This window comes from Bombina bombina, chromosome 3 (genome assembly GCF_027579735.1).
Source record: "Bombina bombina isolate aBomBom1 chromosome 3, aBomBom1.pri, whole genome shotgun sequence".
In the NCBI taxonomy this organism is placed as follows: domain Eukaryota; kingdom Metazoa; phylum Chordata; class Amphibia; order Anura; family Bombinatoridae; genus Bombina; species Bombina bombina.
Window position 1 is genome coordinate 1,096,902,713 of NC_069501.1, and position 23,509 is coordinate 1,096,926,221.

The window sequence follows — 23,509 nt, forward strand, 5'->3', positions numbered from 1 at the left end:
GAACGTCTGGAACATCTGCCAGACGCTTAACTAGCTGACAATCCTTTTTCCAAACCTTCTTGGAGAAAAGATAATATCCTAGCAATCCTGACCTTACTCCATGAGTAACCCTTGGATTCACACCAATAAAGATATCTACGCCATACCTTATGGTAAATTTTCCTGGTGACAGGCTTTCGTGCCTGTCTTAAGGTATCAATAACTGACTCGGAGAAGCCACGCTTTGATAAAATCAAGCGTTCAATCTCCAGGCAGTCAGCCTCAGAGAAATTAGATTTGGATGGTTGAAAGGACCCTGAAGTAGAAGGTCCTGTTTCAGAGGCAGAGACCATGGTGGAAAGGATGACATGTCCACTAGATCTGCATACCAGGTCCTGCGTGGCCACGCAGGTGCTATCAGAATCACCGATGCTCTCTCCTGCTTGATCTTGGCAATCAGTCGAGGGAGCAGAGGAAACGGTGGAAACACATAAGCCAGGTTGAAAGACCAGGGCGCTGCAAGAGCATCTATCAGTGTCGCCTTGGGATCCCTGGACCTGGATCCGTAACACGGAAGCTTGGCGTTCTGGCGAGACGCCATGAGATCCAGTTCTGGTGAACGATGAATCAGTTGTGCAAATGCCTCTGGATGGAGTTCCCACTCTCCCGGATGAAAAGTCTGACGACTTAGAAAATCCGCCTCCCAGTGCTCTACACCTGGGATATGGATAGCTGATAGGTGGCAAGAGTGAATCTCTGCCCAGCTAATTATTTTTTAAATTTCTAACATCTCTAGGGAACTTCTCGTTCCCCCTTGATAGTTGATGTAAGCTACAGTCGTGATGTTGTCCGACAGAAATCTGATGTACCTCAGAGTTGCTAACTGAGGCCAAGCCTGAAGAGCCTTGAATATCGCTCTTAGTTCCAGAATATTTAATGGAAGGAGAGACTCCTCCTGAGTCCACGATCCCTGAGCCTTCAGGGAGTTCCAGACTGCACCCCAACCTAGAAGGCTGGCATCTGTCGTAACAATTGTCCAATCTGGCCTGCGAAAGGTCATACCTTTGGACAGATGGACCCGAGATAGCCACCAGAGAAGAGAATCCCTGGTCTCTTGGTCCAGATTCAGTTGAGGGGACAAATCTGTGTAATCCCCGCTCCACTGACTGAGCATGCATAGTTGCAGCGGTCTGAGATGTAAGCGTTCAAACGGCACTATGTCCATTGCCGCTACCATTAAGCCGATTACTTCCATACACTGAACCACCGAAGGGCGCGGAATGGAATAAAGAACCCGGCAGGAATTTAGAAGCTTTGATAACCTGGACTCAGTCAGGTGAATTTTCATTTCTACAGAATCTATCAGAGTCCCTAGAAAGGAAACTCTTGTGAGTGGGGATAGAGAACTCTTTTCCTCGTTCACTTTCCACCCATGCGACCACAGAAATGCCAGTACTACGTCCGTATGAGACTTGGCAATTTGGAAGTTTGACGCCTGTATCAGGATGTTGTCTAAATAAGGGGCTACTGCTATGCCCCGCGGCCTTAGGACCGCCATAAGTGACCCTAGAACCTTTGTAAAGATTCTTGGGGCTGTAGCTAATCCCAAGGGAAGAGCTACAACTGGTAATGCCTGTCTTAAAAGGCAAACTTGAGAAACCGATGATGATCTTTGTGTATCGGAATGTGAAGATAAGCATCCTTTAGATCCACTGTAGTCATATATTGACCAGGGGCGTATTAAGGCATAGGCCAACGAGGCCGGTGCCTAGGGCAGCAGATTTTTAAGGGGCAGCAGAATTTTGAGTCCCTAGGGCCACTCTACTGAACTCAGGGCCGGGAGGCTAAATCAACCAGGGCCCAGCTATTGCTATCCTATGGGATTGTATGTGGGTGCGCATGACGTGGTGACAGTGGAGGCGGAGCTCACTTGCGCAGCCTGGCCTGGACTGAGAGGGAATGCGGTATTCTTCCTGGCTCCACCGCGTGATTGAGACTCACATAGACTACACAGTGCAGTGTGCACTACACCGTGACCACTGTGAAACAGCATATGCCTTTCTCCCTTCATCTTCATTAGGCATTAAAATACTTAAACGGATTAGTCACTAAATACTTGTACATTTACTGTTTGTCTATCTGTTATACATGCAAAGAATACGTATTTATTGCTGAATCTATACAACCATGTGACTTAAAACACAACTAAACATATGTTGTATGCATTTAATACATTCAGAAACAATACAAGTTTATACTTTATTATGATTGTATCATGTGACTTTATCCCCTAGGATACAACTCCTAAACCTATCATAACTACTGTTGTATTTTTTAAGTACTTTTAAAGGACAGTTTGTATATTCATTACATATTTATCCAAGCAGATATTTTGCTTAAATAACTGTCAATCACCAAAGAAGATGTTCAAGGTTAAACAACTACCTACTGACAAACTATCAAACAGTGAAGGATATTTTTTTCTGATATAAACAATTTAATCATCCGACTTGCAAAATAATGTCTTAATATATATATATATATATATATATATATATATATATATATATATATATATATATATATATATATATATATATATATATATATATATATGTGTGTGTGTGTGTGTGTGTGTGACCAGAGTGAATGCAAGCCCTGGTGAACATCTACTTAAAAAGACATAATTTTTTTTATTTTTTACACCCTGCCCCAAAATATTATGTCTAAAAAAAAGGCCTTAATACTGGGGTGGGGGCAGCAGAATTTTGAGTGCCTAGGGCAGCACAAAACCTAAATACGCCCCTGATATTGACCCTCCTGGATCAGTGGTAGGATGGTACGAATAGTTTCCATCTTGAACGACGGAACTTTGAGGAATTTGTTTAAGATCTTTAGATCCAAAATTGGTCTGAAGGTTCCCTCTTTTTTGGGAACCACAAACAGATTTGAGTAAAAACCCTGTCCCTGTTCCTCCTTTGGAACTGGATGGATCACTCCCATAACTAGGAGGACTCGTACACAGTGTAAGAATGCCTCTCTCTTTATCTGGTGTGCAGATAATTGTGAAATCTCCCTTTTGGGGGGGAAGTTTTGAAGTCCAGAAGATACCCCTGGGATATAATTTCCAACGCCCAGGGATCCTGAACATCTCTTGCCCATGCCTGGGCAAAGAGTGAAAGTCTGCCCCCTACTAGATCCGTTTCCGGATAGGGGGCCATTCCTTCATGCTGTCTTAGAGGCAGCAGCAGGCTTTTTTACCTGCTTACCTTTTTTCCATGTCAGGTTTGGTCTCCAGACCGTCTTGGATTGAGCAAAAGTTCCCTCTTGTTTATTATTAGAGGAAGTTGATGCCGCACCTGCCTTGAAGTTTTGAAAGGCACGAAAATTAGACTGTTTGGCCCTAGATTTGGACCTGTCCTGAGGAAGGGCATGACCTTTTCCTCCAGTGATATCAGCAATAATCTCCTTCAACCAGGCCCGAATAGGGTCTGCCCCTTGAAGGGAATGTTAAGTAGCTTAGATTTTCAAGTCACGTCAGCTGACCATGATCTAAGCCATAGCGCTCTGCGCGCCTGTATAGCAAAACCAGAATTCTTAGCAGTTAGTTTAGTCAAATGAACAATGGCATCAGAATAAAAGAATTGGCTAGCTTAAGTGCTCTAAGTTTGCCAAGTATGTCATCCAATGGAGTTGCTACCTGTAAAGCCTCTTCCAGAGACTCAAACCAGTACGCCGCAGCAGCAGTGACAGGGGCAATGCATGCAAGGGGCTGTAGGATAAAACCTTGTTGAATAAATATTTTCTTAAGGTAACCTTCTAATTTTTTATCCATTGGCTCTAAAAAAAAAAAAAGCACAACTGTCCTCGACAGGGATAGTAGTACGCTTTACTAGAGTAGAAACTGCTCCCTCCACCTTAGGGACTGTCTGCCATAAGTCCCATGTGGTGGCGTCTTTTGGAAACATTTTCCTAAAAATAGAAGGGGAAGAGAACGGCACACCTGGTCTATCCCATTCCTTATTAATAATTTCTGTAAACCTTTTAGGTATTTGGAAAAACATCAGTACACACCGGCACTGCAAAGTATTTATCCAGTCTACACAATTTCTCTGGCACTGCAATGGTATCACAGTCATTCAGAGCAGCTAAAACCTCCCTAAGCAACACGCGGAGGTGTTCAAGCTTAAATTTATATGTAGAAATATTAGAATCAGGTATCTTTCCTGAGTCATTAACATCACCCACTGACTGAAGCTCTCTTTCCTCAGCTTCTGCATATTGTGAGGCAGTATCAGACATGGTCCTTAAAGCGTCAGTATGCTCTGCATTTTGTCTCACCCCAGAGCTATCTCGCTTACCTCTAAGTTCAGGTAGTCTGGCTAATACCGCTGACAGTGTATTATCCATGACTGCCGCCATGTCTTGTAAAGTAAACGCTATGGGCGCCCTAGATGTACTTGGCGCCATTTGAGCGTGAGTCCCTTAAGCGGGAGTCAAAGGGTCTGACACATGGGGAAAGTTAGTCGGCATAACTTCCCCCTCGTCAGATTCCTCTGGTGATACATTTTTTAAAGACAGAAAATGATCTTTATTGCATAAAATGAAATCAGTACATTTGGTACACATTCTAAGAGGGGGTTCCACCATGGCTTTTAAACATAATAAACAAGGAGTTTCTTCTATGTCAGACATGTTTATACAGAATAGCAATGAGACTAGCAAGCTTGGAAAACACTTTAAATCAAGTTAACAAGCAAATATAAAAAACGGTACTGTGCCTTTAAGAGAAACAAATTTTGTCAGAATTTGAAAAACAGTGAAAAAATACAGTAAATCAAACGAAATTTTTACAGTGTGTATAATAGGCTAACAGAGCTTTGCACCCACTTGCAAATGGATGATTAACCCCTTAGTTAAAAAAACAGATCAAAAAAACGAAATAGACGTTTTTTAACCATCACAACCAACTGCCACAGCAAGCTGTGGCCCTACCTTCCCCAATAAATGACTTTGGAAAGCCTTTGGGCCCTTTAGAGATGTCCTATAGCATTCAGAGGGCCTTTGAGGGAAGCTGGATGTCACAGTTTGTAATTTTAACTGCACCAACTGTAACTTTTATACTACAACAGTGGAAATTGTTTCTAGTCAAAATTTAAGCCAGCCATGTGGAAAAAACTAGGCCCCAATAAAGTTTTATCACCAAAGCATATATAAAAACGATTAAACATGCCAGCAAACGTTTTATATTGTAAATATCATAAGGGTATTACCCCTGGGAGTAAGCATGATACCAGTCGTTATTAAATCACTGTATTCAGGCTTAACTTACATTAATCCGGTATCAGCAGCATTTTCTAGTGTTTTCCATCTCTAGAAAAAATTATAACTGCACATACCTGATAGCAGAATAAACTGCACGCCATTCTCTCGCTGAAGTTACCTCATCTGTGTAATCCCCTCAGACATATGTGAGAATAGCAATGGATCTTAGTTACAACCTGCTAAGATCATAGAAACCTCAGGCAGATTCTTCTTCTATTTACTGCCTGAGATAAAATAGCACAACTCCGGTACTATTTAAAAATAACAAACTTTTGATTGAAGAAAATAAACTAGCTATATTTAACCACTCTCTCCTACAACGTCCTTGCTTGTTGAGAGTTGCAAGAGAATGACTGGCTATGACAGTTAGGGGAGGAGCTATATTACAGCTCTGCTGTGGGTGTCCTCTTGCAACTTCCTGTTGGGAATGAGAATATCCCACAAGTAATGGATGATCCGTGGACTGGATACACCTTACAAGAGAAAATGTTTAAACACTTCCAGCAAACGTTATCTTATTTTTCAGTAATGTGAGAAAGTAATAAGAATATTACCCTTTACATCAAGCATGATACTAGTCGTTATTAAATCACATAAATCCGGTATTAACAGCATTTTCTAGCATATTCATTTCTCTAGAAAAATTTAAACTGCACATACCTCATAGCAGGAGACCCTGCACGCCATTCCCCCAGCTGAAGTTACCTATCTCTTCAGTTATGTGTGAGAACAGCAATGAATCTTAGTTACAACCTGCTAAGATCATCAAAGACCACAGGCAGACTCTTCTTCAACTTTCTGCCTGAGGCTAAAATAGTACAACTCCGGTACCATTTGAAAATAACAAACTTTTGATTGAAGATAAACTAAATAAATACACCACATCTCTCTAGCTACTTCCTTTCTTGTAGAGAGCTGCAAGAGAATGACTGGGAGTGGCAGTTGGGGGAGGAGCTATATAGACAGCTCTGCTGTGGGTGATCCTCTTGCAGCTTCCTGTTGGGAAGGAGAATATCCCACAAGTAATGGATGATCCGTGGACTGGATACAACTTACAAGAGAAATGTTAATTTTCAATAGCCCTCTCTAAGTATTAGGCTAATATACAGACATAATATAAAGTAGCATATGTGTACAGAAAGTGATAAAATAAGGAAATCTGATTTCCCTGCAAGCTCAACCCATTTTAATGGGTCGTGGAGTAAAAAAAACAAAACCAGGTCTTTCATATGCAAAAATAAACCTAAAGAAACAATATATCATACTCCAGCTGGTATAACAAGTCATTGGAAACACATTTTTTCCTTAAAGGGACAGTGTACTGTAAAATTAATTCACATTAAAAAAAGTTGATATTTTATTTACTTGAGTTTCCAGCTTACCATTTTTTAAAGCTGCCACTAATGCACATGTGCAGGTGTCAAAAAGATTTCCGTCATAGTCAAGACATATGAGGTCACAGTGCAGAACCCACGCCAGCTAAGGAAACAAAACCAGAAAAAAAGAGATCATGTGTATAAACTGTGCTGTCATCTGATATACTACAGATATTGATACAGGACAGTTCTCATTTGAAAGGCATAGTGAGCTGAAAGAGAAGGAACGGGCTTGTTAAATAAACACAGAATGTATTTCCAGCTGATTGGGTTCTAGTTTGTATTTAGACTAATGCATGTCCCCAAAGATTTGTTCCTTTTTTTTAAATTATGTTTTTAAATAGCACTTAGGCAGCTCTTTAAAGGGACCACCAACACCAGACACAACTTATTCCCATACCTTAGATCCAAAAAAGAAGATGCGTCTGCACCGCATCCCATGTTCAATATCTCTAACGTTATATATGTAATCATCCAAAGCACATACGATTTTCTCCTGCAGATATGGCCGCCAAACTCCCCCCCCCCCCACCACCGTTATGTAGTAACTTTCATTTTAAACGCATACAACCAATCAGAATCCAATCCTCGGTTGGATTCTTTACACGCCTTCACAGTGATTTGCAGCTGCACTTTCTATTTCTGCTGGTGAGCGGACATAAATTGTATTGCGCATTGGCAAAGAAACAGCTTCACCGTGAACGAGCATGGAATTTAATAGAGAAGAAGATGGAGGAGGATGAGTTAGTCGGCCATATCTACAGGATAAAACTGTATGTGCTTTGGATGATTACACATATAACGTTAGAGGTATTGAACATGGGATGCGTTGCAGACGCATCTTCTTTTTTGGATCTAAGGTATGGGATTAAGTTGTGTCCGGTGTTGACTGTCCCTTTAAGTCACAATGTGCTTTATATGCACACAATGTTAGATTTGTAAATGCGGAGTACTGCTGCAGTATATGCTACAGTACGCAGATCTGTGTTGCCAATTAAAATTAGGATCAGTAAGAAATTCCTGCATCGAAGTGATATCTTTATCAACTAAAAGAAAATAGACTACAAATGAATTTCAAAAAGTGACATCAGTTTTTTGTGTAACTGTAATAAGCATGTAAGTCCTAATAAAAAACAGATTCTTGAATTATTTTACGTTGAAACCTCACAGATAAAGAGCAACATTTATTACACTGCATTTTATCAGCTTTGGAGACTTTAAAGCACCACAAATGTAAAAAGCAGAAACGGGTTCATTCGCCTCTCCTCCACCGCAGAAGTGGTGAGATTAATAACCCCAACACTCGCTCATTGAGCGTGATTGACATGCCCTGCTCTCACGCAATTGGTTGCTCGAGAGAGAAAGGGGCATCACTGAACAAGAAAGCTCTTGTGCAATGCTAAAATTCACCATGCAGTACAGCATCACAAGTGGAAATTGCAGGTAAGAGATTCTCTACTTGTGAGCCTGCCTGCCTGCAATCATGATACATTTTGTCCATAGTGTAACTCTGTAAATCACAGGTACAAACCAATCAGTGCTTATGATTACTGACACTGGTTTGCACTTATATATCTATCTTGCCTGTTTTTACTGTCAGGCAACAGTATCCCAATAGATAACTGGAACCAGTTACTTTAGAAAGTCTATTTATTAAGAGCATTTCCACCGCAACGTAGCTTGTCTACTCTTTATATCGGAGTCCCACTCTCTTAAAATGGATATGGAATCTTCCAGTGTAGAAACTATTTGAGTGACTGTTGAAACTGGTAAATATGCATCTAGAATAAAGGTTGCACATAGAATATTGATTTTGACAGCAGAAAAAAAACCACAGGCTCAACAAGTCTATCCTAAAAGTGTAAATTGAGTTAGTAGGATAACCCAGTGTTTACCACCTCAAATAGAAGTTTATTCTGTGAATTAACCACCCTTTCTGTGAAGAAGCTTCCTCAAATTTCTCCTGAACCTACTAGCCTTCAGCTTGAGATCATAACCCCTTGTTCTGGAATTGCTCTTTTTGTGAAAAATATGCTTCAACTTTATTAAGCCCAATAAATTATTAAACTTGAAAGTTACTATCATTTTACCTCACTCTGTTCTTTCATATAAGCAATAGATATTTAGGTCATTGTGCTTTTTCTGTTAAGTTTTATTTCTTTCATGTAATTAACAAGAGTCCATGAGCTAGTGACGTATGGGATATACATTCCTACCAGGAGGGGCAAAGTTTCCCAAACCTTAAAATGCCTATAAATACACCCCTCACCACACCCACAAATCAGTTTTACAAACTTTGCCTCCAAGGGAGGTGGTGAAGTAAGTTTGTGCTAGATTCTACGTTGATATGCGCTCCGCAGCAAGTTGGAGCCCGGTTTTCCTCTCAGCGTGCAGTGAATGTCAGAGGGATGTGAAGAGAGTATTGCCTATTGAATGCAGTGATCTCCTTCTACGGGGTCTATTTCATAAGGTTCTCTGTTATCGGTCGTAGAGATTCATCTCTTACCTCCCTTTTCAGATCGACGATATACTCTTATATTTACCATTACCTCTACTGATTCTCGTTTCAGTACTGGTTTGGCTTTCTACAAACATGTAGATGAGTGTCCTGGGGTAAGTAAGTCTTATTTTCTGTGACACTCTAAGCTATGGTTGGGCACTTTATTTATAAAGTTCTAAATATATGTATTCAAACATTTATTTGCCTTGACTCAGAATGTTCAACTTTCCTTATTTTCAGACAGTCAGTTTCATATTTGGGATTATGCATTGAATTATCATATTTTTCTTACCTCAAAAAATTTGACTTTTTTCCCTGTGGGCTGTTAGGCTCGCGGGGGCTGAAAATGCTTCATTTTATTGCGTCATTCTTGGCGCGGACTTTTTTGGCGCAAAAATTCTTTTCCGTTTCCGGCGTCATACGTGTCGCCGGAAGTTACGTCATTTTTTGACGTTATTTTGCGCCAAAGATGTCGGCGTTCCAGATGTGGCGTCATTTTTGGCGCCAAAAGCATTTAGGCGCCAAATAATGTGGGCGTCTTATTTGGCGCTAAAAAATATGGGCGTCGCTTTTGTCTCCACATTATTTCAGTCTCATTTTTCATTTGCTTCTGGTTGCTAGAAGCTTGATATTTGGCATTCTTTCCCATTCCTGAAACTGTCTTATAAGGAATTTGATCTATTTTGCTTTATATTTTGTTTTTTCTCTTACATATTGCAAGATGTCTCACGTTGCATCTGAGCCAGAAGATACTACAGGAAAATCACTGCCTGCTGGATCTACCAAATCTAAGTGTATCTGCTGTAAATTTTTGGTAGCTATTCCTCCAGCTGTTGTTTGTAATAATTGTCATGACAAACTTGTTAAAGCAGATAATATTTCCTTTAGTAATGTACCATTGCCTGTTGCAGTTCCCTCAACATCTAAGGTGCAGAATGTTCCTGATAACATAAGAGATTTTGTTTCTGAATCCATAAAGAAGGCTTTGTCTGTTATTTCTCCTTCTAGTAAACGTAAAATGTCTTTTAAATCTTCTCTCTCTACAGATGAATTTTTAAATGAACACCATCATTCTGATTCTTTGGACTCTTCTGGTTCAGAGGATTCTATCTCAGAGATTGATGCTGATAAATCTTCATATTTATTTAAGATGGAATTTATTCGCTCTTTACTTAAAGAAGTACTAATTGCTTTAGAAATAGAGGATTCTAGTCCTCTTGATACTAATTCTATACGTTTGGATAAGGTTTTTAAAGCTCCTGCGGTTATTCCAGAAGTTTTTCCTGTTCCTAATGCTATTTCTGCAGTGATTTCCAAAGAATGGGATAAATTGGGTAATTCATTTACTCCTTCTAAACGTTTTAAGCAATTATATCCTGTTCCGCCTGACAGGTTAGAATTTTGGGACAAAATCCCTAAAGTTGATGGGGCTATTTCTACCCTTGCTAAACGTACTACCATTCCTACGTCAGATGGTACCTCGTTTAAGGATCCTTTAGATAGAAAAATTGAATCCTTTCTAAGAAAAGCTTATCTGTGTTCAGGTAATCTTCTTAGACCTGCTATATCATTGGCTGATGTTGCTGCAGCTTCAACTTTTTGGTTGGAAACCCTAGCGCAACAAGTAGCAAATCGTGATTCTCATGATATTATTATTCTTCTTCAGCATGCTAATAATTTTATCTGTGATGCCATTTTTGATATTATTAGAGTTGATGTTAGGTTTATGTCTCTAGCTATCTTAGCCAGAAGAGCTTTATGGCTTAAAACTTGGAATGCTGATATGGCTTCTAAATCAACTCTACTTTCCATTTCTTTCCAGGGAAACAAATTATTTGGTTCTCAGTTGGATTCTATTATTTCAACTGTTACTGGTGGGAAAGGAACTTTTTTACCACAGGATAAAAAATCTAAAGGTAAAAACAGGGCTAACAATCGTTTTCGTTCCTTTCGTTTCAACAAAGAACAAAAGCCTGATCCTTCGTCCTCAGGAGCAGTTTCAGTTTGGAAACCATCTCCAGTCTGGAATAAATCCAAGCCTGCTAGAAAGGCAAAGCCTGCTTCTAAGTTCACATGAAGGTACGGCCCTCATTCCAGTTCAGCTGGTAGGGGGCAGGTTACGTTTTTTCAAAGAAATTTGGATCAATTCTGTTCACAATCTTTGGATTCAGAGCATTGTTTCAGAAGGGTACAGAATTGGTTTCAAGATGAGACCTCCTGCAAAGAGATTTTTTCTTTCCCGTGTCCCAGTAAATCCAGTGAAAGCTCAAGCATTTCTGAATTGTGTTTCAGATCTAGAGTTGGCTGGAGTAATTATGCCAGTTCCAGTTCCGGAACAGGGGATGGGGTTTTATTCAAATCTCTTCATTGTACCAAAGAAGGAGAATTCCTTCAGACCAGTTCTGGATCTAAAATTATTGAATCGTTATGTAAGGATACCAACGTTCAAGATGGTAACTGTAAGGACTATATTGCCTTTTGTTCAGCAAGGGAATTATATGTCCACAATAGATTTACAGGATGCATATCTGCATATTCCGATTCATCCAGATCATTTTCAGTTCCTGAGATTCTCTTTTCTAGACAAGCATTACCAATTTGTGGCTCTACCGTTTGGCCTTGCTACAGCTCCAAGAATTTTCACAAAGATTCTCGGTGCCCTTCTGTCTGTAATCAGAGAACAGGGTATTGTGGTATTTCCTTATTTGGACGATATCTTGGTACTTGCTCAGTCTTTACATTTAGCAGAGTCTCATACGAATCGACTTGTGTTGTTTCTTCAAGATCATGGTTGGAGGATCAATTTACCAAAAAGTTCTTTGATTCCTCAAACAAGGGTAACCTTTCTGGGTTTCCAGATAGATTCAGTGTCCATGACTCTGTCTTTAACAGACAAGAGACGTCTAAAATTGATTACAGCTTGTCGAAACCTTCAGTCACAATCATTCCCTTCGGTAGCCTTATGCATGGAAATTCTAGGTCTTATGACTGCTGCATCGGACGCGATCCCCTTTGCTCGTTTTCACATGCGACCTCTTCAGCTCTGTATGCTGAACCAATGGTGCAGGGATTACACGAAGATATCTCAATTAATATCTTTAAAACCGATTGTTCGACACTCTCTAACGTGGTGGACAGATCACCATCGTTTAATTCAGGGGGCTTCTTTTGTTCTTCCGACCTGGACTGTAATTTCAACAGATGCAAGTCTCACAGGTTGGGGAGCTGTGTGGGGATCTCTGACGGCACAGGGAGTTTGGGAATCTCAGGAGGTGAGATTACCGATCAATATTTTGGAACTCCGTGCAATTTTCAGAGCTCTTCAGTTTTGGCCTCTTCTGAAGAGAGAATCGTTCATTTGTTTTCAGACAGACAATGTCACAACTGTGGCATACATCAATCATCAAGGAGGGACTCACAGTCCTCTGGCTATGAAAGAAGTATCTCGAATTTTGGTTTGGGCGGAATCCAGCTCCTGTCTAATCTCTGCGGTTCATATCCCAGGTGTAGACAATTGGGAAGCGGATTATCTCAGTCGCCAAACGTTGCATCCGGGCGAATGGTCTCTTCACCCAGAGGTATTTCTTCAGATTGTTCAAATGTGGGGGCTTCCAGAGATAGATCTGATGGCCTCTCATCTAAACAAGAAACTTCCCAGGTATCTGTCCAGATCCCGGGATCCTCAGGCGGAGGCAGTGGATGCATTATCACTTCCTTGGAAGTATCATCCTGCCTATATCTTTCCGCCTCTAGTTCTTCTTCCAAGAGTAATCTCCAAGATTCTGAGGGAATGCTCGTTTGTTCTGCTAATAGCTCTGGCATGGCCTCACAGGTTTTGGTATGCGGATCTTGTCCGGATGGCATCTTGCCAACCATGGACTCTTCCGTTAAGACCAGACCTTCTGTCGCAAGGTCCTTTTTTCCATCCGGATCTGAAATCCTTAAATTTAAAGGTATGGAGATTGAACGCTTGATTCTTAGTCAAAGAGGTTTCTCTGACTCTGTGATTGATACTATGTTACAGGCTCGTAAATCTGTATCTAGAGAGATATATTATAGAGTCTGGAAGACTTATATTTCTTGGTGTCTTACTCATCATTTTTCTTGGTATTCTTTTAGAATTCCGAGAATATTACAATTTCTTCAGGATGGTTTAGATAAGGGTTTGTCCGCAAGTTCCTTGAAAGGACAAATCTCTGCTCTTTCTGTTCTTTTTCACAGAAAGATTGCTATTCTTCCTGATATTCATTGTTTTGTACAAGCTTTGGTTCGTATAAAACCTGTCATTAAGTCAATTTCTCCTCCATGGAGTTTGAATTTGGTTCTGGGAGCTCTTCAAGCTCCTCCGTTTGAACCTATGCATTCATTGGACATTAAATTGCTTTCTTGGAAAGTTTTGTTCCTTTTGGCCATCTCTTCTGCCAGAAGAGTTTCTGAATTATCTGCTCTTTCTTGTGAGTCTCCTTTTCTGATTTTTCATCAGGATAAGGCGGTGTTGCGAACTTCTTTTCAATTTTTACCTAAGGTTGTGAATTCCAACAACATTAGTAGAGAAATCGTGGTTCCTTCATTATGTCCTAATCCTAAGAATTCTAAGGAGAAATCGTTACATTCTTTGGATGTTGTTAGAGCTTTGAAATATTATGTTGAAGCTACTAAATCTTTCCGAAAGACTTCTAGTCTATATGTCATCTTTTCTGGTTCTAGAAAAGGCCAGAAAGCTTCTGCCATTTCTTTGGCATCCTGGTTGAAATCTTTAATTCATCTTGCCTATGTTAAATCGGGTAAGACTCCGCCTCAGAGGATTACAGCTCATTCTACTAGGTCAGTTTCTACTTCCTGGGCGTTTAGGAATGAAGCTTCAGTTGATCAGATTTGCAAAGCAGCGACTTGGTCCTCTGCATACTTTTACTAAATTCTACCATTTTGATGTATTCTCTTCTTCTGAAGCAGTTTTTGGTAGAAAGGTACTTCAGGCAGTGGTTTCGGTTTGAATCTTCTGCTTATGTTTTTCATTAAACTTTATTTTGGGTGTGGATTATTTTCAGCAGGAATTGGCTGTCTTTATTTTATCCCTCCCTCTCTAGTGACTCTTGTGTGGAAAGATCCACATCTTGGGTATTCATTATCCCATACGTCACTAGCTCATGGACTCTTGTTAAATACATGAAAGAAAACATAATTTATGTAAGAACTTACCTGATAAATTCATTTCTTTCATATTAACAAGAGTCCATGAGGCCCACCCTTTTTTGTGGTGGTTATGATTTTTTTGTATAAAGCACAATTATTCCAATTCCTTATTTTATATGCTTCGCACTTTTTTCTTATCACCCCACTTCTTGGCTATTCGTTAAACTGATTTGTGGGTGTGGTGAGGGGTGTATTTATAGGCATTTTAAGGTTTGGGAAACTTTGCCCCTCCTGGTAGGAATGTATATCCCATACGTCACTAGCTCATGGACTCTTGTTAATATGAAAGAAATGAATTTATCAGGTAAGTTCTTACATAAATTATGTTTTTTTAACCTATGTACTATTATAGTAGAACTCTGTTGAACAGATTCCAATTTATTTATATCTTTCTGGACATATGGCCTCCAGACCTGCACATAATACTCATGATGAAGCCTAACTATTAATACTAACACAACCAAGCATACTACTGGCCTTACTCACTGCAATACTACATTATTTACAACATTTAAAATGATATGAAATAATAATCTCCAAGTACGTTCCTCATTTGTTACATTCAGTAAAGTGTCATTGAGTCTCTAATTAACCTTTTTTTCTTTCCTAAATGCACCATTTTGCAATTTGCAGTGTTAAACCTTTATATCAGTCATTTGCTTGATACCACTTCTCATTTTGTCCACACCCTTGGAACATCAACTCTATTACAAATTTTGATATCATCTTCAAACAGAAATATCTTCCCCTGTAGCCCTTTGCTCTTTGATAACTATGTAATTAGTCTCACATGACTTTTGTAAGGTAAAACATGCTGGTTTTTGTCCTCTAAATTGTTTGTTTTTATGTAAGTATTAATAACTGCTTTTAGGTTGAAATTCTTTTTATTTGGTTCCAAAACAGCAAAATAAACATAGGATAGGAATAAAATTTACATAAAGTATATTGCATTTTTACAATTCGGCCCACATGTCCATATGTAAGCGCTTCCACAATACGGAAACCTTTCTGTACCTACTTCTTGTACAACTCTAATAGTTGCTAGGTCTCCCCTTTAGCATTTGATTCCAAAAGATGACCTGTCCAGCATGCTATACTCTTCGTGAACACCATGAACTAGAGGATTCCAGAACAGAATATCACCTACATAAACATTGTGGTGCATCAGGAACATTTAGTAAATAATACATAATTGAAACATAAACAAATAAACTTAGTAACTTAAAAAACTGCTATATGTTGTCATTTTTATGCTATCAATGAGTCTGATTTCTATTTTTTTGTCAAATAGTGAAATAAGATTTGATGAGGAAAATCTATTCAAACTGTACAGTAACTTTTGATATTTTGAAATATGGAGCAAATTCTGTAATGTATCAAGAGATGAATTCCCACTCAGATGTCCATGCATGATCCAGTAAAACCAGATCTTGTGGAATGTATCCTTAGACTCATGTAATCAGGCTACTTCCTCTGTCATTTTGTATATATAATTTATTTTATCCAAGATTTCCTGCCATGTAGGTATTACCACTTTCCAATTTCTTGCTATGCAAGTTCTGGTAGCTGTACATAGAACTTTAATAAATTTGTTAATGGGGACATTAAGTTGTGGAAGTCTCTGATTTAACAGTGCTTGGGAGATTTCTAGAGAAAACAGAATTTATGTTTACCTGATAAATTACTTTCTCCAACGGTGTGTCCGGTCCACGGCGTCATCCTTACTTGTGGGATATTCTCTTCCCCAACAGGAAATGGCAAAGAGCCCAGCAAAGCTGGTCACATGATCCCTCCTAGGCTCCGCCTACCCCAGTCATTCGACCGACGTTAAGGAGGAATATTTGCATAGGAGAAACCATATGGTACCGTGGTGACTGTAGTTAAAGAAAATAAATTATCAGACCTGATTAAAAAAACCAGGGCGGGCCGTGGACCGGACACACCGTTGGAGAAAGTAATTTATCAGGTAAACATAAATTCTGTTTTCTCCAACATAGGTGTGTCCGGTCCACGGCGTCATCCTTACTTGTGGGAACCAATACCAAAGCTTTAGGACACGGATGAAGGGAGGGAGCAAATCAGGTCACCTAAATGGAAGGCACCACGGCTTGCAAAACCTTTCTCCCAAAAATAGCCTCAGAAGAAGCAAAAGTATCAAACTTGTAAAATTTGGTAAAAGTGTGCAGTGAAGACCAAGTCGCTGCCCTACATATCTGATCAACAGAAGCCTCGTTCTTGAAGGCCCATGTGGAAGCCACAGCCCTAGTGGAATGAGCTGTGATTCTTTCGGGAGGCTGCCGTCCGGCAGTCTCGTAAGCCAATCTGATGATGCTTTTAATCCAAAAAGAGAGAGAGGTAGAAGTTGCTTTTTGACCTCTCCTTTTACCGGAATAAACAACAAACAAGGAAGATGTTTGTCTAAAATCCTTTGTAGCATCTAAATAGAATTTTAGAGCGCGAACAAAATCCAAATTGTGCAACAAACGTTCCTTCTTTGAAACTGGTTTCGGACACAGAGAAGGTACGATAATCTCCTGGTTAATGTTTTTGTTAGAAACAACTTTTGGAAGAAAACCAGGTTTAGTACGTAAAACCACCTTATCTGCATGGAACACCAGATAAGGAGGAGAACACTGCAGAGCAGATAATTCTGAAACTCTTCTAGCAGAAGAAATTGCAACTAAAAACAAAACTTTCCAAGATAATAACTTAATATCAACGGAATGCAAGGGTTCAAACGGAACCCCCTGAAGAACTGAAAGAACTAAATTGAGACTCCAAGGAGGAGTCAAAGGTTTGTAAACAGGCTTAATTCTAACCAGAGCCTGAACAAAGGCTTGAACATCTGGCACAGCGGCCAGCTTTTTGTGAAGTAACACAGACAAGGCAGAAATCTGTCCCTTCAGGGAACTTGCAGATAATCCTTTTTCCAATCCTTCTTGAAGGAAGGATAGAATCCTAGGAATCTTAACCTTGTCCCAAGGGAATCCTTTAGATTCACACCAACAGATATATTTTTTCCAAATTTTGTGGTAAATCTTTCTAGTTACAGGCTTTCTGGCCTGAACAAGAGTATCGATAACAGAATCTGAGAATCCTCGCTTCGATAAGATCAAGCGTTCAATCTCCAAGCAGTCAGCTGGAGTGAAACCAGATTCGGATGTTCGAACGGACCCTGAACAAGAAGGTCTCGTCTCAAAGGTAGCTTCCAAGGAGGAGCCGATGACATATTCACCAGATCTGCGTACCAAGTCCTGCGTGGCCACGCAGGAGCTATCAAGATCACCGACGCCCTCTCCTGATTGATCCTGGCTACCAGCCTGGGGATGAGAGGAAACGGCGGGAACACATAAGCTAGTTTGAAGGTCCAAGGTGCTACTAGTGCATCCACTAGAGCCGCCTTGGGATCCCTGGATCTGGACCCGTAGCAAGGAACTTTGAAGTTCTGACGAGAGGCCATCAGATCCATGTCTGGAATGCCCCACAGCTGAGTGACTTGGGCAAAGATTTCCGGATGGAGTTCCCACTCCCCCGGATGCAATGTCTGACGACTCAGAAAATCCGCTTCCCAATTTTCCACTCCTGGGATGTGGATAGCAGACAGGTGGCAGGAGTGAGACTCCGCCCATAGAATGATTTTGGTCACTTCTTCCATCGCCAGGGAACTCCTTGTTCCCCCCTGATGGTTGATGTATGCAACAGTTGTCATGTTGTCTGATTGAAACCGTATGAACTTGGCCCTCGCTAGCTGAGGCCAAGCCTTGAGAGCATTGAATATCGCTCTCAGTTCCAGAATATTTATCGGTAGAAGAGATTCTTCCCGAGACCAAAGACCCTGAGCTTTCAGGGATCCCCAGACCGCGCCCCAGCCCATCAGACTGGCGTCGGTCGTGACAATGACCCACTCTGGTCTGCGGAAAGTCATCCCTCGTGACAGGTTGTCCAGGGACAGCCACCAACGGAGTGAGTCTCTGGTCCTCTGATTTACTTGTATCTTCGGAGACAAGTCTGTATAGTCCCCATTCCACTGACTGAGCATGCACAGTTGTAATGGTCTTAGATGAATGCGTGCAAAAGGAACTATGTCCATTGCCGCTACCATCAACCCGATCACTTCCATGCACTGAGCTATGGAAGGAAGAGGAACGGAATGGAGTATCCGACAAGAGTCTAGAAGTTTTGTTTTTCTGGCCTCTGTCAGAAAAATCCTCATTTCTAAGGAGTCTATTATTGTTCCCAAGAAGGGAACCCTTGTTGACGGAGATAGAGAACTCTTTTCCACGTTCACTTTCCATCCGTGAGATCTGAGAAAGGCCAGGACAATGTCCGTGTGAGCCTTTGCTTGAGGAAGGGACGACGCTTGAATCAGAATGTCGTCCAAGTAAGGTACTACAGCAATGCCCCTTGGTCTTAGCACAGCTAGAAGGGACCCTAGTACCTTTGTGAAAATCCTTGGAGCAGTGGCTAATCCGAAAGGAAGCGCCACGAACTGGTAATGTTTGTCCAGGAATGCGAACCTCAGGAACCGATGATGTTCCTTGTGGATAGGAATATGTAGATACGCATCCTTTAAATCCACCGTGGTCATGAATTGACCTTCCTGGATGGAAGGAAGAATAGTTCGAATGGTTTCCATCTTGAACGATGGAACCTTGAGAAACTTGTTTAAGATCTTGAGATCTAAGATTGGTCTGAACGTTCCCTCTTTTTTGGGAACTATAAACAGATTGGAGTAGAACCCCATCCCTTGTTCTCTTAATGGAACGGGATGAATCACTCCCATTTTTAACAGGTCTTCTACACAATGTAAGAATGCCTGTCTTTTTATGTGGTCTGAAGACAACTGAGACCTGTGGAACCTCCCCCTTGGGGGAAGTCCCTTGAATTCCAGAAGATAACCTTGGGAGACTATTTCTAGCGCCCAAGGATCCAGAACATCTCTTGCCCAAGCCTGAGCGAAGAGAGAGAGTCTGCCCCCCACCAGATCCGGTCCCGGATCGGGGGCCAACATTTCATGCTGTCTTGGTAGCAGTGGCAGGTTTCTTGGCCTGCTTTCCCTTGTTCCAGCCTTGCATTGGTCTCCAAGCTGGCTTGGCTTGAGAAGTATTACCCTCTTGCTTAGAGGACGTAGCACTTTGGGCTGGTCCGTTTCTACGAAAGGGACGAAAATTAGGTTTATTTTTTGCCTTGAAAGGCCGATCCTGAGGAAGGGCGTGGCCCTTACCCCCAGTGATATCCGAGATAATCTCTTTCAAGTCAGGGCCAAACAGCGTTTTCCCCTTGAAAGGAATGTTAAGTAGCTTGTTCTTGGAAGACGCATCAGCCGACCAAGATTTCAACCAAAGCGCTCTGCGCGCCACAATAGCAAACCCAGAATTCTTAGCCGCTAACCTAGCCAATTGCAAAGTGGCGTCTAGGGTGAAAGAATTAGCCAATTTGAGAGCATTGATTCTGTCCATAATCTCCTCATAAGGAGGAGAATCACTGTCGACCGCCTTTATCAGCTCATCGAACCAGAAACATGCGGCTGTAGCGACAGGGACAATGCATGAAATTGGTTGTAGAAGGTAACCCTGCTGAACAAACATCTTTTTAAGCAAACCTTCTAATTTTTTATCCATAGGATCTTTGAAAGCACAACTATCCTCTATGGGTATAGTGGTGCGTTTGTTTAAAGTGGAAACCGCTCCCTCGACCTTGGGGACTGTCTGCCATAAGTCCTTTCTGGGGTCGACCATAGGAAACAATTTTTTAAATATGGGGGGAGGGACGAAAGGAATACCGGGCCTTTCCCATTCTTTATTAACAATGTCCGCCACCCGCTTGGGTATAGGAAAAGCTTCTGGGAGCCCCGGCACCTCTAGGAACTTGTCCATTTTACATAGTTTCTCTGGGATGACCAACTTGTCACAATCATCCAGAGTGGATAATACCTCCTTAAGCAGAATGCGGAGATGTTCCAACTTAAATTTAAATGCAATCACATCAGGTTCAGCTTGTTGAGAAATGTTCCCTGAATCAGTAATTTCTCCCTCAGACAAAACCTCCCTGGCCCCATCAGACTGAATTAGGGGCCCTTCAGAAATATTAATATCAGCGTCGTCATGCTCTTCAGTATCTAAAACAGAGCAGTCGCGCTTACGCTGATAAGTGTTCATTTTGGCTAAAATGTTTTTGACAGAATTATCCATTACAGCCGTTAATTGTTGCATAGTAAGGAGTATTGGCGCGCTAGATGTACTAGGGGCCTCCTGAGTGGGCAAGACTCGTGTAGACGAAGGAGGGAATGATGCAGTACCATGCTTACTCCCCTCACTTGAGGAATCATCTTGGGCATCATTGTCATTGTCACATAAATCACATTTATTTAAATGAATAGGAATTCTGGCTTCCCCACATTCAGAACACAGTCTATCTGGTAGTTCAGACATGTTAAACAGGCATAAACTTGATAACAAGTACAAAAAACGTTTTAAAATAAAACCGTTACTGTCACTTTAAATTTTAAACTGAACACACTTTATTACTGCAAATGCGAAAAAACATGAAGGAATTGTTCAAAATTTACCAAATTTTCACCACAGTGTCTTAAAGCCTTAAAAGTATTGCACACCAAATTTGGAAGCTTTAACCCTTAAAATAACGGAACCGGAGCTTTAACCCCTTTACAGTCCCTGGTATCTGCTTTGCTGAGACCCAACCAAGCCCCAAGGGGAATACGATACCAAATGACGCCTTCAGAAAGTCTTTTCTAAGTATCAGAGCTCCTCTCACATGCGACTGCATGCCATGCCTCTCAAAAACAAGTGCGCAACACCGGCGCGAAAATGAGGCTCTGCCTATGCTTTGGGAAAGCCCCTAAAGAATAAGGTGTCTAAAACAGTGCCTGCCGATATTATTATATCAAAATACCCAGATAAAATGATTCCTCAAGGCTAAATATGTGTTAATAATCAATCGATTTAGCCCAAAAAAAGTCTACAGTCTTAATAAGCCCTTTTTGAAGCCCTTATTTACAATCGTAATAAACATGGCTTACCGGATCCCAGAGGGAAAATGACAGCTTCCAGCATTACATCGTCTTGTTAGAATGTGTCATACCTCAAGCAGCAAGAGACTGCTCACTGTTCCCCCAACTGAAGTTAATTGCTCTCAACAGTCCTGTGTGGAACAGCCATGGATTTTAGTGACGGTTGCTAAAATCATTTTCCTCATACAAACAGAAATCTTCATCTCTTTTCTGTTTCTGAGTAAATAGTACATACCAGCACTATTTCAAAATAACAAACTCTTGATTGAATAATAAAAACTACAGTTAAACACTAAAAAACTCTAAGCCATCTCCGTGGAGATGTTGCCTGTACAACGGCAAAGAGAATGACTGGGGTAGGCGGAGCCTAGGAGGGATCATGTGACCAGCTTTGCTGGGCTCTTTGCCATTTCCTGTTGGGGAAGAGAATATCCCACAAGTAAGGATGACGCCGTGGACCGGACACACCTATGTTGGAGAAATAGGTCCATCTAAAAGTGTGCTAAGCAAATTGTTCAGCTGATTCCAAATCTTTCACCTTGCCACATTCACACCACATGTGAATATATGACCCCAGTTCTCCACAGCCTCTATAGCAATATTTTAATTTAGTAGATGAGAAATGGGAAGTTTTAATGGGAGTTAAGTACCATCTAAACAATGTTTTAATGATGCAATTTTCCTTAAGATCTGCACTTATCATGCCTTTTTCAAGATTCCATCAATATTTGATCCTATTCATCTTTTAGGAGAGTAATGCCTAAGTCTGTCTCCCATTTGGTAATGGTGGCCAATTTAGTTTTGTGTTTGTTTTCCTGGAGTGTGAGATAAATTTTGGAGATTGTGCTTTTGTCTCTGTTGGGGGATTTACATAACAGTTCTAGGGGTGAAAATGAACGTGTCTCTCCCTGAGCAATGTATTTATTGAGGGCAGATGAAATTTGGAGATAGATGAACCAAAGTAATTTATGTGGGCCTATTTTCTCCTGTAATTGATTAAATGTGATAAGTCCACCCACCACAAAGATCGCTACTCTGTACAGTCCCTTGTTCACCCATTTATCTATCTGGCCATGTATTTCCTGTGGTAGTAGGTGTTTGAGTGGTCTCACCCACAAGTTGACTGAAATCAAGGTTAGGGAATTAGCGAGTGATTTCCACAGTGACAAACAGTTGTGACTGGTGATCTGTGTAAGGGACAGTACCTTATTAATTATATTTTATATTTCTTTATATTTGTTTGTCAAATTTTTTTCTTAGCATCATGGAGGATTCTGCTCCTATATACAGGTACCGTCTATGTGAGAACCAATTTGTGCCACCTTACAGATTTGTTCCTCATGTATAGAGAGGCGTTAAACATTAGATAGAAGAGTTCATTTATGTTTATTTTCTATTATGAAAGTGTTCTGTTTTGAGGCACAATTTCTTCTTTGTTTTCACAAACTTTTTTGTTCTAAGAACGCATATTGTACCCTAAAGCACTTTTTGTTTTGCATATGCAATTCAGTGCCATATGCTTAATTTTTATCTCTTTAATTATAAAAATGATTGTTACCCACTGAGCCCATTGTCTCTAAGGTTGATGCTGTTTAGGCAATGCCACAGCTTTTTCCTCAATTGTCCCAAGCCTTTATGGTGTCACATGCAGTGCCCTGCGGTTCCCCTCAATCTCCTGGAGGAGTTATTTGCTTGCAGAATTTGCTGCCCAGGTATCTTCTGCTGTATCTGTGGCATTATCTGTTTTTACTATACTTATGGGAAATCGCAAGAGGAATAATAGAGATTCAGATAGTAAGGTTTATGTACCACCTTCAGCTACACAGACTGCTTTTCCTCATAGGTTTGATGATGAGGATACGTCGGTAGCCTCTGAGGGAGAAATCTCAGATTCAGACAGTATAATTCCTTCATCTGATGCTGAAGTAGTAACTTTCAGATTTAAGCTTAGACACCTTCGTGTACTGTTAAAGGAGGTTTTGGCTAATTTGGAGCGACTCTGATACGTCTGTCGTTGTCAACCCTGCAGAATCTAGTAAATGCTATATATACACTAGGATTCCTCTGTAAAAGTTTTTTCCTGTTCCTGACCGTGCTGACATATTT

General features: G+C 40.7%; 1 protein-coding gene across 1 annotated transcript in view; it reads right to left on the minus strand.

Moving 5' to 3' along the window:
• Positions 1 to 23,509, minus strand: part of EXOSC8 (exosome component 8) — a 143,231-nt gene that overhangs the window by 44,129 nt on the left and 75,593 nt on the right. The window contains exon 8 of the mRNA XM_053708434.1: positions 6,687 to 6,783. Within this exon, the coding sequence (XP_053564409.1) occupies positions 6,687 to 6,783 (97 nt within the window). The remainder of the gene's footprint in view (positions 1 to 6,686; positions 6,784 to 23,509) is intronic.